Genomic DNA, 14,526 nt, shown 5'->3' on the forward strand with positions numbered 1-14,526 from the left:
CCTGTCACAGACAGCGCCTCTCTGGCTCCTCCCCAGCGCCACTTCCACCCCCCTCTGTGCCCCATCCCCAATCCTGTTTCCATCCCCAGACCCTCTCCAGCAGCGCAGATGCATTATCCCCAGTGCTCCTTCCAACCCATAGCCCTGGGCCCTGCGGGGGTCTCTCTTATCAGCTGGGCTGGTTTGGATATGTGCACCCTTCTCCCCTGCCCACCCCACATTCTCCCCATTGCTGCAGCCCTGCCTGCCCCCTTCCCAGCAGTGCCCTGCCTTAGTACATGATCCAGCCTCTCCCTCCCCAGAACAGCCCCCCCTCCCCTCCCCTCCCCTCCCCCACCCCCCCCCACCCCACCCCACCCCCAGGATGCTACATCCCCTCCCTCCCTGGTCCAAAAAACCCCGGCCCCTCCCTCGCCACGGCTCGGCCCCTCCTCCTCCTTCAGCCCCGGATCCTGGCACAGCCACCCGTCCCTTTGCTTCCCCGCTCAGCTCCTCCCCAGTGCCGCGTCCCTCCCCAAATCATTCACACACACCCCTCCCGAATCCGAATCCCTCCCGGCCCCGCCTGGCTCTCCCAGCCTCTCCCGAGAGGGCGGGCGCTCTGCAGCAGCCGCCGGGCTGCATTGGTCAGTTTCCATGTCACTTTCCCCCTCTGGGGGCCGTCGGTCGCTTCTTCCTCTTTGAAATTGTTGCAAGTTTTTGAGAGGCGGCACCGGGGGGGGGAGGCAACTAGGCAGGAGCCGGCATGGCCTGGCCTGATTCCGGTTTGGGGTGGGGAGGCAGGCGAGGGCAGCCTTCGGATGGATGGAGGGATTGATTTTTGGCAGCGCCCGGGAAGCAAAAGTTTCCCTCCTCTTCCTGCTCCGCCGCTTCCCCTTTGCTGCTTCAGAAGCGCGCAGCGGGTCCCGAAGGCAGCCGCCAGCCATCTCCCCTCCCACGGAGCGGCGGGATCTGCCTCGCCAAAGTTGCAAGGGCGCCTGCCTCTCTGCCTGAAACAGCTGCCTGCCGAAGAACGTGACTTCCTTCCCGCCGCCTCTGCCTCTGGGCTGCTCCTCCCTGGATAGTTCTGTTGTGTTGTGTTGGGGTTTTTTTTTCCCCCTCTCTCCCCACCTTCTCCTATGGGCTACGAGGAATAAAAGGCGATCGGACCCTTTCCCCACCGTTGTAAGGGCTGGAAAGGAAGGAGAGAAATAGTTTCACTCAGCAAGAATTGGGGGAAGGAGGAAGAACTTTAAGGGATGTGTAGCTTGCGGGGAGCGTGTTTCAGATTTGGCCAGGTGCTTTAGCGAAGGCGGGGAAGCGGCATCGCTCGGCACCAGTCTGCTCCAGTTTCACCATGGGGACTGGGATGTGCTCGAGAAGGCAAAAGGGCCTCTTGCAAACCGGCTTCTGTCTTGTGGCCCTGGCGTGTTTCGGCTCCGGAGTTTTCATGTACAATCACCTGCAGCAGAAGGCGAAGAACGCCGAAACCCTGGCTGTGAAATACAAACAGCAGCAGGAAGCTCTGTCTGCCCAGCTACAAGGTGAGTGAACCTCTGTGTGTGTGTGTTTGCTCCTCTTGGAAATCCTCCCTCCCCCCCCTTAATGGGGTCTGTTGTATGACTCTTCAACAGCCCTGGGGACAAGTGTTAGCTGCTTTTAGTAAACAGGCTCCGCTGCTGGTTTAAGAAGTCTTAAAAATACATTGCCCCTGTCTTTTTTTTTAACGTCCCTGTCTGGAAATAGAATAACCATGGATCTGAATTTCTCTCTGCAAATAGCACTAAGGGGCATCTGTGCGTGATTGTTGAGTTCAGTTACATCTGACGTGCCCTGATTTATGTCCCTGGAGTTTCTCTGGATCATCAGCACAAGCTTTATGTAACTTTTAATTGATATAATTTACAAAATACTCTTACTTCGCTAGGCAGAATCAGGCCCATAATATTTAACTCCTCTGGATGAGGAAGGGTAGGTGCCTGGATACTGAATTGTAGGAGGGCTGGTTTTTCTCTAAAGTTGTTAGCATAGCATCCAGCACTGCTGTTTTGAGCAAGAAAACCCCCTCAATTTAGTGAGAAAATTGATCTGCGGTTCCTGTAATGTTCTTGCCTGTCTATTTTGTTGTTGATGGATGCTAATATAATGCCACAGCAATGAGGCATGCTAAGAGGGAAATTGACTATGGAGGACTCATCCCTGAAATCCAAAGGGAAATAGCTTTTGTGGAGCTGTGTGCCTGTGTAATTTTTCCAGCAGGACCACCCACTTAGACTGGCAAGAGTTTCTGGAGAGATGCCCCAGCAGCAAACTTCTTTATCATTTTTTTTCCCCTCCTTTTTTACTTCAAAAAAATCTCCAAATTTGGGAGTATTTAATTTTATCTACTGGAGGGATTTCCCAGAGAGGCAGAATGGAAGACAGGTGGTGTTCTTGTGTTGAACTCTCTTCTTTTTCTAGACTGCACATTCTAGACTTTTTGCGTGTTTGCTAAAACTACTAGAGCGCCCAGTATTAACACCAGCACTTCTCCTGAGATCCTGAGCCTGTCTGTATCTTTGTTAGCTTTAAGTAGAGGGATTTATTCCTTGGAGTCCAGTCCTCTGGAGCCCAGAGCTCTGCAGCTATAGGATGGACTCAGTTATGGAATGCCCACAGAACATATTTCATATGCCTACATGCCTCCGATTTTGGTGTCTCAAGGACAAGAGAATCACTTAAACATATTTCTTCTCAAATAATAGACTAGATTCTGGCATGTAAAGCCAAGATGGTTCCTCAGGCTAAGAACAATTATGATCTCCGTCAGATATAAAATTATATCTCCAGGACAGTAGCCTGCATTGCTAGGAAAGTCTACTGGTTCCATCCCTGTCATTGCTTCAGCGTAACTCTTTGCACAAGGCATTTTCTTTACTGGGTCAAATCTTCCGAAGCCTGTGCGTGCTCCATTGAACGCCCGCGGGTGCTAGTTTGCACACATGTGCTGTGCAGAGCTCTGCATGCAATACAGCAATTGCTCTTCTTGCAGTGTGGACTCTGTGTCCCCGTCTGTAAAATGGGTAGAGTAACTCTTCACCTGCCTCACAGATTTACACTTTGCTACACCCCCTGGAAGTGCTGTTTATATGCTCAGTCCTTACAGTTCATTTCTGTTTGGTCGGCTAATCACTTGTGGCATTAAGGCAGTGACAGTGCCTCTGGCACAGCCCCACCCCAGAGGCCTCCCACCTGGACTTCTGATCAGAAGCAGCGGGGTGGAGAGAGGAAGATCAGCAGTGCAAATATCCAGACCACTTTTCTCAGGTCCTGTGACGTGTTGAGGCTCACCCTGGGGATGGGGTTGGATGCTTAAAGAATGAGCTCCGACCACCAATCACTGGGCCTGATGGTTCTGGGAGCAAGGCAGAGGAAGTACTGAAGTCAAGCTCATGATGTTATTCCACCCAGAGAAAGTTTGTTTGTCCACACATCCAATTAGCAAGTAGCCTGGTGCTGGCTTTGCTTGCTCACTTTCGCTACCTCCCACTAGCAAATCCAGGCATTGCCATGGAAACCCTTCTTCTTGTGAGAACATTTGTCCAGTTATTTTAAGAAGATGAAAGTTTGATTCAAATTTTGCTGGCAACAGGCTGTCATCTGCAAAGCTGTCAGCACTGCTCCTGGGTCCCTTCGGGTACGTTGGGAGCTGCACATCTTGCTGTATATCTCATGCTGTCTTCCCATACTTCCACCAGCAGTGCTGGTTTGGTGCTTAAAGCCAGGGAATGGGCGCAGGACTCCTGGGTGCTCTACAGCTGTCTTGCTCTAAGACTTTGAGCATGTCGCTTTACCCACTCTGTGCCTCGGTTTCCCCTGTCTCTGTAAAACAGGGAGAGTATTTCACTGGGCTGTTATGAGGCTGAATCAGGCAATGTTTACCCAGCACTTTGCACAGCTCTTCTCATCTCTCGGGTACTTCCTGGTCCCTTCATAGCCAGCGCAGCAAGTGGCTGGCGCTTCTGGATCTTGCTCTCTTGTAAATAAAGTTTTCAAGTGGAATGACAGGCCACAAATTATTGCAAGGGGAAAGGAAAGTGAGGGGGGAAGTGAGGCTGTTCTCATTCCAGGGCTGTCCCAGAGACAGTGACTTGTATCCCATGTTATGTCCTCTGTCGCTGGCCCAGGGAAATGTACCGTCCCCTGCTCTGCTGTCAAACACGAGCCCAGCAGCTGCTGAAATCACTTTGGAATAAAATGGTCAGGCTCTGAACTCCGCTGCTTGTCTCAGGAAGATGAAGGGAAGAGAGGGAGGCTTCCTAAGAGTGCGAGTGCCTCTTTTCCAAAGTCATGTGGCCCAACGCATGGCTAATACCCCAAGGGCTGGTTAATCCTCCCTACCATGCTGTGAGGTTGTTCTGTTCAATGCCACCAAGCCAGGGCAGGAGCCTGTGGGGCCTGAGAGAGAAATTGCGAGGCCTTCTGGTCCCTGGCTGGGCTCAGATTTCTTTTCAGGGATGCGGTTGGGCAATCCATGGCAGTTCCGTGTGAGGCCGTGATCTCATGCCCGATGAGGGTCCAGGTTTTCCCTCCCCAAACTAATGCAGGGCCCTGAAGTTTTGTGGCAAGTGGCTTTAAAATGCCTCCCTTTTGCCTCGTCTCTCCTCACAGGGTCAGGGAAGGAGGGTGTGTTTAGATGCTTTTTGCCTATGACTGTGGAGACTAAGACTGGTGTAATCTGATTTCAGTTATTTTACTAGCAAATGGTGCTATCAGAGCATTGGTGCAGATGGAAGGAGAGGATGCACTTAATGCCCCATCTGGTTCTCCCTGACCTCTGCCCTGTGGCCTGGCACATACAATCACACATTAAACAGACTTCTGGGCCGGAAGAATTCTCCATCTCTTAAAGAGCCACTGTCATACGTGGGTGACAACAAGTCTAATACTCCTACCCCCAGCCACTGGGCATCTGTCATGCGTTTTGTTTCCTTTGCCACCACTCATGATTAGAAGACGCTGCATGATAATTCTGGCTCTCATTCTGGTTGTAATCTGCTGCCTCCTCCCCCACGTGGGATTTCTTCAAAGCGGCTACAGTCTGACGTTTTGGGAAATGGAGGTTTGCTACGCCAGAGATGGTGCCAGTGTGACGGGCAGTGAGTTGTGACGTGACTGAAGCAATCTGGCAGCACTCCACTGATCTCTGTAGAGGAAAAAGCGGCAGAGAGAGAAGCTACTTGGTAGTTAGTATTGGTGGGGGAAGAAATACAGGGCAAAGTACAGCATTAAAGTTTCCGTGGGACTTCCTGTGCTGCAAAACTCTTGGTAGCTTGCAGTTATGAGATCTACGTTCGATATCCTGTAGTCGCAATTGCAGCAAACTTGCTCACTCATCCTAGCAAAGAAGGAGCCATGTCTGATGTTTATATGAAATCCAGGGCTGTTTTAGAAATTCACAGATGTCGCTATGCTGCCCGTGGAACTTCTCCGCCAAAGCTGTGACAGAGCCCTGCTACTCCTGCTCCAAAGCCATTGGCTTCTTACCCCAAACATTAAAATAGAATCTCCATGACCTGTTTGTGCTATAGGGCATAGGACACCCAGATGAATTCCTAATTCCTTCCCATCAAGGTCAGTCGGATATGACATTAGCCAGGTCGTCGCATAACGTTTTAAGTCTTAAATTGTAGATTTTTATGAAGGACAAAGCGATTTGTATCACCAGGTAGCTGAGGACAGGAAACTACTTGTCACAGGAAAAGATCCACCAAGATTAACAACAGATTCAAAGGAGCTCAGACCTGTGCCTACCTACACAGTTCATGCGCATTAGTATTTTCTGAGCGGTTCCAGCAAATCCTCAGACTCAAGGGAATGTGTGTATAATGGCAGGAAATGACCAGGAAAATTAGCTTTTATTTATTTGTTTTAAACTTCATTCCTTCCTGCAGTTCAGGGCTTTGCATTTTAGTTTGCTTGGTGGCATGTGGTGCTGCTTTAACCCTGGAATTCTGGACAAACTCTAGCTCTGCTAATTACACTCTGACATCCTTAAATACTCTCCTGTAATTTCAACTGGCTACAGAGTTCTTCACTTCCTGCTTTAGAATGCTGTGTGACACTGCTCTTCTGTACAGTACTTACTTCCCACTTGGTGCAAAGGTTAACCTTATTAACAAGGTTCCAATAGCCTTGCATGAAAGGTGGTATGGAAGGCAAAGTTTTCTTCTCCTCCTCCTCGCTGGATGCAAGGAAGGCTTACCTAGCTGTTAAAGTACATGGTACTGGGAGTCAGGAGATTTGAGGTCTCTCTGGCTCTGCCACAGTTTCTGTGTGAACTGGAACATGTCACTTAGCTAGAGATGGCCTGAACTTGTGAAGTGTGGATTAGGATTTTTGGATTTGGATTTCAGTTCAAGTTTGTCACTACACATAGCTGCTCCATGCCTCAGTTTCCCCATTTGCAACATGGAGAGAGTAGCACCTGACACCTTATGGGGTTGTCAGAGCAGACCTGTGCTGCACAAAAGACATGGCTGGGTGAACACTTGTGTATAGCAGAACACATGCAAGTGTCTTTTGACATGAAACTTCCCTTGCGTGGTGCACCATGCACTTCGTTCTGCTGCGGTTCCGGACAGCACCGTGTTGTTTGGTCAAGGTTGTTAGATCAGTCAGGGGCCTTTGGTCTTGTCTGAGTTTGGCTTGGCAGCTGTTCCCACTGTTAGGCGGTGGTTTTGGAGTGACATGCAAATGGGGCTTCAGATTTTAGTTTTAACTGATTAAACACCCTGGATTTAAAAAAAAAATTTTGTTTATCCAATAAACACCAGAAATGGTTACTTATATCTAAGGGCTTGTGTACATGGAGCAGTAATCTGGACTCTGAGGGTGTGATTTCTAAAGCGCACTCACATGCAGCTCATTAATTGGTCCATGTAGACCCTGCTGGTGCGCACTAAAGGTAAGCTAGTGCACTTTAATGTCGTACTGTTTGAAACACTAGTATGTTAAAGCACACGAGGGAACATGATGAGAGATTACTCATTACCATATATACTACCGTAATGAGCAATGTATATAATATACATCAGGATACAAAGAGAGAGCCTCAAACCACCTGATTTTTTTGGACATCTATATAAAACTCATAAAAATAATCTGCAAAAGATGAACTGACTAACCCTGAAAACCAGAAGCCTCACATATAAACAAGCCCATCTGGCAGGGGTTTGTAATGACTGTGTCCAATATTGATCTCTCGGGTCAATGCATCTTGACAATCCTTTGCTTAGGTCTCGGAACAATCTGTGTTCTTGGAAACTAGCCCTGCTGACTGAATACCCCCGTGGAAAGAATCAAAAGGAGAAAGTTCCTCCTAGCGTACAGCTGCTCAAGCAAATGCAGTGAACTTCGGTGTGAAACTGTGAATCAAAGGGGTCCTAAAAACCAGAGGAACCATCGTTTGCAGTCTTCATGGCATCTCCGCTGCTAGCCCAAGCAGCCACACCTACTCACTGCTGTAACCCCATGTCCAACCTCCCACACCGCCAAAGAGGTGTTACCATCCCTGGCCACATCCTGTCTTAATTTAGACTGGGAGCTTCTTGTGGCAAGTGAGAAACTCTCAGAGAAGGTCAGTGCAGTATTGACTGAGGCTCCTTAGTGTCTGCCTATGTGCCGATCTTGACTTATAGAGAGCAGGGCAGGGAAAACCTCTGGCCAAGCAATGGCTGGATAAGTGCTTCTAAAAATACAATTGTCACTGAAGACTTGCAAGTGATGTGCCTGCGTCCCGACTGGCTGAGCCACTCCAACAGCTGGGGGCCCTGCGTTGAAGGATGATTTCAGGTCCTCAGGCTGGAAAGAGCTGCTTCCAGGGTGGAAAGTGCAACAGCCGTTCCTGGCCTGAGTTACTAAGAGCCTGTTGAAAACTGAACGGCTCACTCTTTCTTCTCTCCCTACCCCCTCAAATGCAGTGTTTCAAGAACCAAACTGACGATCAAGCAGCTCTGGCCGTGAACTTTAACAGCCCCAAGTGTTCAAACGACATGAGGCGGACCCAGAAATTGCAGGATTGGCTTAAAAATCGTGACAAGTTTTACATCATTTTTGTCTTTAGGTTTCTGAGCCTTTAGGTCTCACACAGGTTTCAAGCGTGTCTCTGTAACCATGAGAGATTCGCACCTAATCATCTGGTTCCAAGAGCTGGGGCTTTAAAACGAACAAACAAACAAAAAAATACAGAATCAGAGAAATGTCAGGCTGGAAGGGACTTCAAGAAGTCATCAAGTCCAGCTCCCCTGCACTAAGCCAGGACCAAGTAAACCTAGATCATCCCTGACAGGTGTTTGTCCAACCTGTCCTTAAAAACCTCCAGAGATGGGGATTCCACAACCTCCCTTGGAAGCCTACTGCAGAGCTTAACTACCCTGAGAGTTAGCTTAGATATTAGGAAAAACTTTCTAAATCTTCCTTGCAGCAGAGTGAGGCCATTGCTACTTGTCCTGCTTTCAGTGGGCTTGAAGAAAAATCGATCCCCATCCTCTTCATAACAGCCCGTAACATATTTGAAGACTGTTACCAGGTCCCCCCGCAGTCATCTTTTCTCAAGACTAAATTTTGCGAGGTTCATGATAGAATTGTAGGAGTCGGCAATAGTGTGCTCCAATAATAATAATATTTTTCCCCCCCAAAACATGAACTAAAACCTAAATCTCACTTGCCAAAGTGACATGGGCGTGTAGGAACCTAAGTCTCATTGAAAGGGGATTTAGTTTCCTAAATTACTTAGGTGTGTCAGAAATTTTGACTTATTGTCCCTGACTTCCAGAGGAACTCAATACCTTCAGTGCTCGACGTCATCTGGAACGGTCAATGGTCAGGGCTTCTGAATGGCAGGCCTGTTCTGTGTATTATTGCATAGGTACTGCTCTAGTTATACGAGCAGAACATCAGTGTTTGAACTCTTTTATTTTGCTGTCTCATTGCTCTCTTGCCTTTCTTTCATTATCGGTATGAAAAGAACAGCCCACTCCAGGTGGTGGGGCTCTGACACAGGCTCTCTCTGGCCATCGGGCTCTAGCATGATGCTGCGGTGCTTGGCTTGTAAATTCTACGCCACGATTGGCCTGACAGTGCCCCTGACAGAAAGGACCATGGCTTTATTTTTATTAGGGTCTGGAAGCCCCAACCAAGACCAGGTCCCCCCCTATGCTGAGTGTTGTAATGCACAGAGTAAGAGATGGTCCCTGCCCTGAAGAGCTTACAGTCTAAATCAGGGGTCGGCAACCTTTCGGACGAGGCGTGCCACGTCTTCCCCCTTTCCCACCCCCACCCCTCTCCCACGTGCCGTGGGCCCAGCGCCCTGGCCAGGAGCTTCACCCGGCCGCAAGCAGCACCGCACAGCGGCTGCTCCCTCCTCCTGGTCCCCTCCCACTCTCAGCACTGGGCCTGCGTGACATCACGGGGGAGAGGGGTGGGGCCAGGAGCAGGGAGCAGCTGCCACAGGGTTCTGCTTAGGGCTGGGAGCGGCACAGCTCCGGCCAGGATGCTGCTGGGCCCACGTGGGAGAGGGGCGGGGCTGGAAAAGGGGAGTGGCCACTGCGTGGTGCTGCTTTGGGTTTAGAGTGGCATGGCTCCGGCCAGGGTGTCGCTGAGCCCACGTAGGAGGGGGCGGGGCCAGAAGGGGGGAGTAGTGAGTGCCACTCAAAATCATCGTGCGTGCCACCGGTTGCCAACCCTTGGTCTAAATAGACAGGATGGACAAAGGGAGTATTATTATCCCCATTATAGGCACAGAGAGTAAGTGATGTGGCCAAGGTCACACAAGGAATCTGTGGCAGAGCGGGGAATTGAACTCAGGTCTGAGCCCTCACCCAGTATCTTACCCACCGGCCAAACACCTTCTTTGTGCCGTGAGCATTATCTTGCATTCCCTTTGCTCTGTTGCTGCTGGACTTCGTATCTCCTGCTCCCTGTCTCTCATGCTTCACTCAACCGCTTAGCAGACAAGACCTTGCAGGCAGGGTGGGGACGGCTCCCATTGTGGTGGCCCAGCATGAACAATGCGAACGCAGTGCAGCTTTGGGAACACAGGCTCTGAATGGAGGCTCAGCGAAGCTGCTGAATAAACTTCAGGACCTGGGATAGTTTTAGGAACTCTGGCAAAGGGTTGGGCCTCAGTAACCTTGGCCTCCCCTGCTGTTTCGATCACCTTCTCCCAAAAGGCTTCCCTGCTTCGAGGAATTGGAAGGCCCTCTCTGGTCAGTTGCACCCATTGTTGGTCCTCCCAGAAATACCCCAAACGAGGATTCTGTGGAAACTTGCATGGCTGGGTGTGCTCTGCTTACTGCCTGGGCAGAAGGCTTGGCTTTCCAAGGTGGCCCTTTCTCTTTAGGGAGTTGGGTTTTATACCCGAGTTCTCACTGCCTGACACAGGACCAGTCCTGTTACCTCTTTAGACTTCACTCTTTGTTGCCATGGGATGCTGTGAAGGCCAAAAGTATAACTGGGTTCAAAAAAGAACTAGATAAATTAATGGAGGAAAGAGCCATCAATGGCTATTAGCCAAGGTGGTCAGGATGCAGCCCCATGCTCTGGGTGTCCCCAAGCCTCTGACTGCCAGATGCTGGGACTGGACAACGGGGGATGGATCACTCAATAGATTGCCTCTGAAGCACCTGGTATTGGCCACTGTTGGAAGACAGGATACTGGGCTAGATGGACCATTCTTATGATACTAACCTGCCTTCACAAAGCGCTTTTGGGATCTGCAGATGAAGTGTTGCAGAAATGCAGAGCACAAGAGAAGCAGCCCGGTGCTGCTGCTGGAGGGTCGTGTGTCGTGTGTCGCCCCCCCCCCCCCCCCCCCCCCCCCCCCCATCCTCTGTTGGTCGTTGCTGCAGTGAGATGGGGGGCTGTACTCTCTCGCTCCGTTTTCTGCTCTCTCAGGTACCTGCTCTCAGGTTTGCTCAGGGCTGAGTAGGTGCTTAAAGCAGGGAAACTGGTAACTCTCTTTTTTGAAATAAGCTGCTCTTGACTTTGTTGGCTTAGATGGAGAGGAGGTGAGGCCCGATGGTTATCAGGAGATCTGGGTTCTAGACTGGACTTTGTCACTGACTCACTGTGTGATCTATGGCAGATTCATGTCCCTTCTCTGATATACACCTAAACTCAACCTAGTTACGTTGCTCAAAGCTATGAAAAATGTTGCGCCTTGAGCACTGTAGTGAGGTTGCCCTAAACCCCCTGCGTAGATGTGGCTAGGTAGATGGCGGGACTCCAGCTGCTGCCTCTCAGAGAGGAGGATTACCTGCATCGATGGAAAAACCCCTTCCATCGAGACAGGGAGCGTCTATGCTATGGTGCTATGGGGGCCCAGTTTCAGCACTGCAGCTGTACTTTCAACATACCTGAGACTTGACGTGCCTCCCCCTTGGGTGTTGTGGGGGTGTTGGGAGGCTTCATGCATTATATTGGAGATGCTACAAAAGGGCCAGGTTAATAGATAGTTAATAGGTCTAACGAAGATCAGAGAGTTTCACTGGGTACTTTCAGCATTGAGTCCATAACTCCTGGTTGTGCTAAAGCACATCTTTTAGGGAGGTATCCAATCTTGAGATCAGGGCTTTAAAATGGTAGGTTACGCTCATGTCTGTATAATTGAGCCAAGCGTGTGTGTGTGTGTGTGTGTGTGTGTATACGGTTCCTGGGGGTGTATAAAATAACATACACAGGCATGTATGTAACTGTAGTTTGAAGTTTAGTGCAACTGGGTGGCTGCACAATAACGTTTTAGACACAGTCAAAGCATTCCCAGCATTTTCTCTAGTCCTGAGGCCCGGCTGCCACCTGTCCTGCATCCATGGGATCTTGGCAGGAAGGTGACTTGTTTATGGGAGGCTTTTGGAGGAGACAGGGGGACAGTAACTGTTTTTGCCTGCTGCCGTGTGATCTAGCAGATGATGTCACAGCCTTTCAGGAGTGATTATAGACATCTGGGGATTTTGGCTGCAGTCCATTCAATGCCTTGCAAGGTTTCAGTGAGGGGTGGTCCAGCTTCTGATGTGTGTGTGTGTGGTGTTCTTTTGCTTGAGATGGTGCAAAAGGTCCCAGTTGTGAAAGGAGTTGCTTTGGAAGCAGCTGTTTTATCCCCTCTGTCACCCAATCCCAGCCCAGCACTATGCCCCCAGCCTGGCCAAGTCTTTCTGGAAGCAGAGGGTAGAAACGAACCAGGGAGAGCTCTTGGCTAGCTTTCAGATTTCAAACTGGATTAAAATCATCATCCATCAGGAGGTTTCTTTGGCACTTTATCTGTCATGTGGCTGACACACAAAGCAATCCTTCGCTTTCCCTCAGGGTTACCTCTGTGCACAGCATAGATGTTCTTTTGTGCATGTGATGGGCAAGCGAGTGGGCTGGCCCATTTATCTTCAATGGCTTGTGTTTGCTTTAAGACCAATTAATGGTTTGGGGAGTGAATGGTGGGTGGAAGCATTTTTCTGGCTGTCTCCTGCCTGCTGCTGACACAATTTCAGAGCAGCTGACCTGGGAGGCACTGGCCGGCTTGAGTCTCGTACTGCAGTCAGCCTGGAAGTGTTTCAGACTTGCTACAGAGAGGAAGTATGTAATTTGGCTGGCCAAAGGAAAACAAACTCCCAGCCTTCCCAGCTCAGACACCAAAGCATGCCTCTATCATGCCAGAGGAGGATCTTCTTTGCAAAATTCCAGAACAAGCAGCTTGTTTGTTGATGCTACGGCACTGGGCATGATACAAGAACCTAAAGAGAGAATTAGTTTATATCCAGCCTCTGGGCACTTTTAATGCAACAGTGATGAGCTTATTATACACACGTATACAAACTCATCGCACTTTGAATGCTCCAAAGCATCTTACAAACTGGGATCTCTGTAGAAATAATAATGCATGTAAGGATCTTTCACGTGCCACTTAACTGAAGCCATGTATGGTGTTGAATGAAGTAGCTGCATGATCAATTGAGAATAGTCTCAATTAAAACTGCAGAGGGTGGCTGGCTTTTATTTCTTTTTTTTAGAAGGTAGACGGTCAGATTAGAATCACTCAGACCCCAAAAGCTGACCCCCACCTGTCGTGAAAAGTCTCTCCTGCTCACACATGATCAGAACATTGGTTTTCCATCTCTTCTGAAATTTTACCTCCAGTAGCATGGTGCTCTCCTCATGCTGGTTTAGTGCTCACGTAGAGTTTGTCCTACCAAGTCACCAACACCCAGGATTTCCTTAGCGGCCTCCCAGTACAATTTCTGGCCAGGCCTGGCCTTGCTTAGCCTGAGAGATCTGGTAGGGTTGCAAATTCTCATAGCCCTGACGTAAGCACCGGACGTCCAGACGAATGGGGTATCTGTGAATTGCCTTGTTGCCTCCGGACTCCTGAGTTTAAATCCATTCTTGAGTTGAAAGTTCAAATAAACGTGGTTTCTTTGTTTGTGCTCAAAGCAACCTGGAATGACAGGCCCTCTTCGGTGTGAGGGGATAGAGGATTGGAGCAGCAATAGGTGTTGGCGCAGGTCAATGGACGCTTAAGCAATGCAACGCTCAAGTCAGCACTCTTGAGCCTCGACTTTTAGGGCAATCCCTTTTGGATAACTTGGGACCCAGTGGGTCCATAACAGACTGGCTGAGTAGCATGATTACTTACCTGCTGGAAAGGGAATACGGCCCTCTCCCCTGTTCCTTCTGTGTCAGCCATGCTAGTGTGCCCAATCTCCTCCTCTTGAGTCATGCGGCTTCACCTTCCTTTCTAGGAGCATGTCTTTCCGCAGGAATTTTTGTCAAAATGAACACTTTTTAAGAAATGGTTAGACGGTGATGAAAACAGCGTTGTCTGTTGGAGCTAGCTCTAGTTCTGAGCGTGTCTCAGGCCAGGGAGTTACTGTCACACCTTTGAGTCTCCACTAGTTTCTCTCTCTTGGCCATACCTCAAAGGTTGTCAGAAACATTCAGCGTTGCCCTGACTTTGCTCCTCCCATTGCAGTCCAACCCTAAAACTCCCATTAACTCCCACAGGAGCAGAATTAGGCCAGGGCTGGGTGCTTCTGAGAAACCCGCCTCTGACATGCCTTAGATGTTACGAACTTGCCATTTCTGTTAACAGAGTTCATTCTCGATGGTTTTTAAGGCTGCTGCTTTTGGTTTCCACCTGCCCTTAATGTTCCATCAAACGTAACTGACAGGCACCTTTGATCTTATTCACTGATACAAGGCGGGTTGGGGGAAGGATCTGCCATCCTTTAAAGACTTTGTTGCGGATGTGAAATCACTCACTAGATAGAGGGTCTTAGGAACTGGTACTCTTTCCAGCTAAATAGCAGGTGGAGATCAACATTCCCTTTAGTGGGTTAAACTGATGACTTGGACCACCTGAACACTGCAGCTGCTGCTCTCTGTTTGGACTGGTTTTCCTTCGAGAAACCCATGGCTTTGGCTCAGATGGTCACAAGCCACCAGGTGCTGTTCTGTCCTGTCCATTTCCCAGGGCATTGAACAGTGGGAAGGAGACGACTGATCCTCTCTGCATCGCGA

General features: G+C 49.5%; 1 protein-coding gene across 3 annotated transcripts in view; it reads left to right on the forward strand.

Moving 5' to 3' along the window:
- Window positions 1-721: 721 nt before the first annotated feature.
- LOC137165778 (Golgi integral membrane protein 4-like) overlaps window positions 722-14,526 on the forward strand; it is a 75,850-nt gene continuing 62,045 nt past the window's right edge. For all 3 annotated transcript variants that reach the window (XM_067567226.1, XM_067567225.1, XM_067567227.1), the window contains exon 1: window positions 722-1,523. In XM_067567226.1, the coding sequence (XP_067423327.1) occupies window positions 1,337-1,523 (187 nt within the window). In that variant the 5' untranslated portion in view covers window positions 722-1,336. The remainder of the gene's footprint in view (window positions 1,524-14,526) is intronic.

The sequence above is a fragment of the Emydura macquarii genome, unplaced genomic scaffold, assembly GCF_026122565.2.
Source record: "Emydura macquarii macquarii isolate MOO-44397 ecotype Brisbane River unplaced genomic scaffold, CSIRO-AGI_Emac_v2 contig_2768, whole genome shotgun sequence".
In the NCBI taxonomy this organism is placed as follows: Eukaryota; Metazoa; Chordata; order Testudines; family Chelidae; genus Emydura; species Emydura macquarii.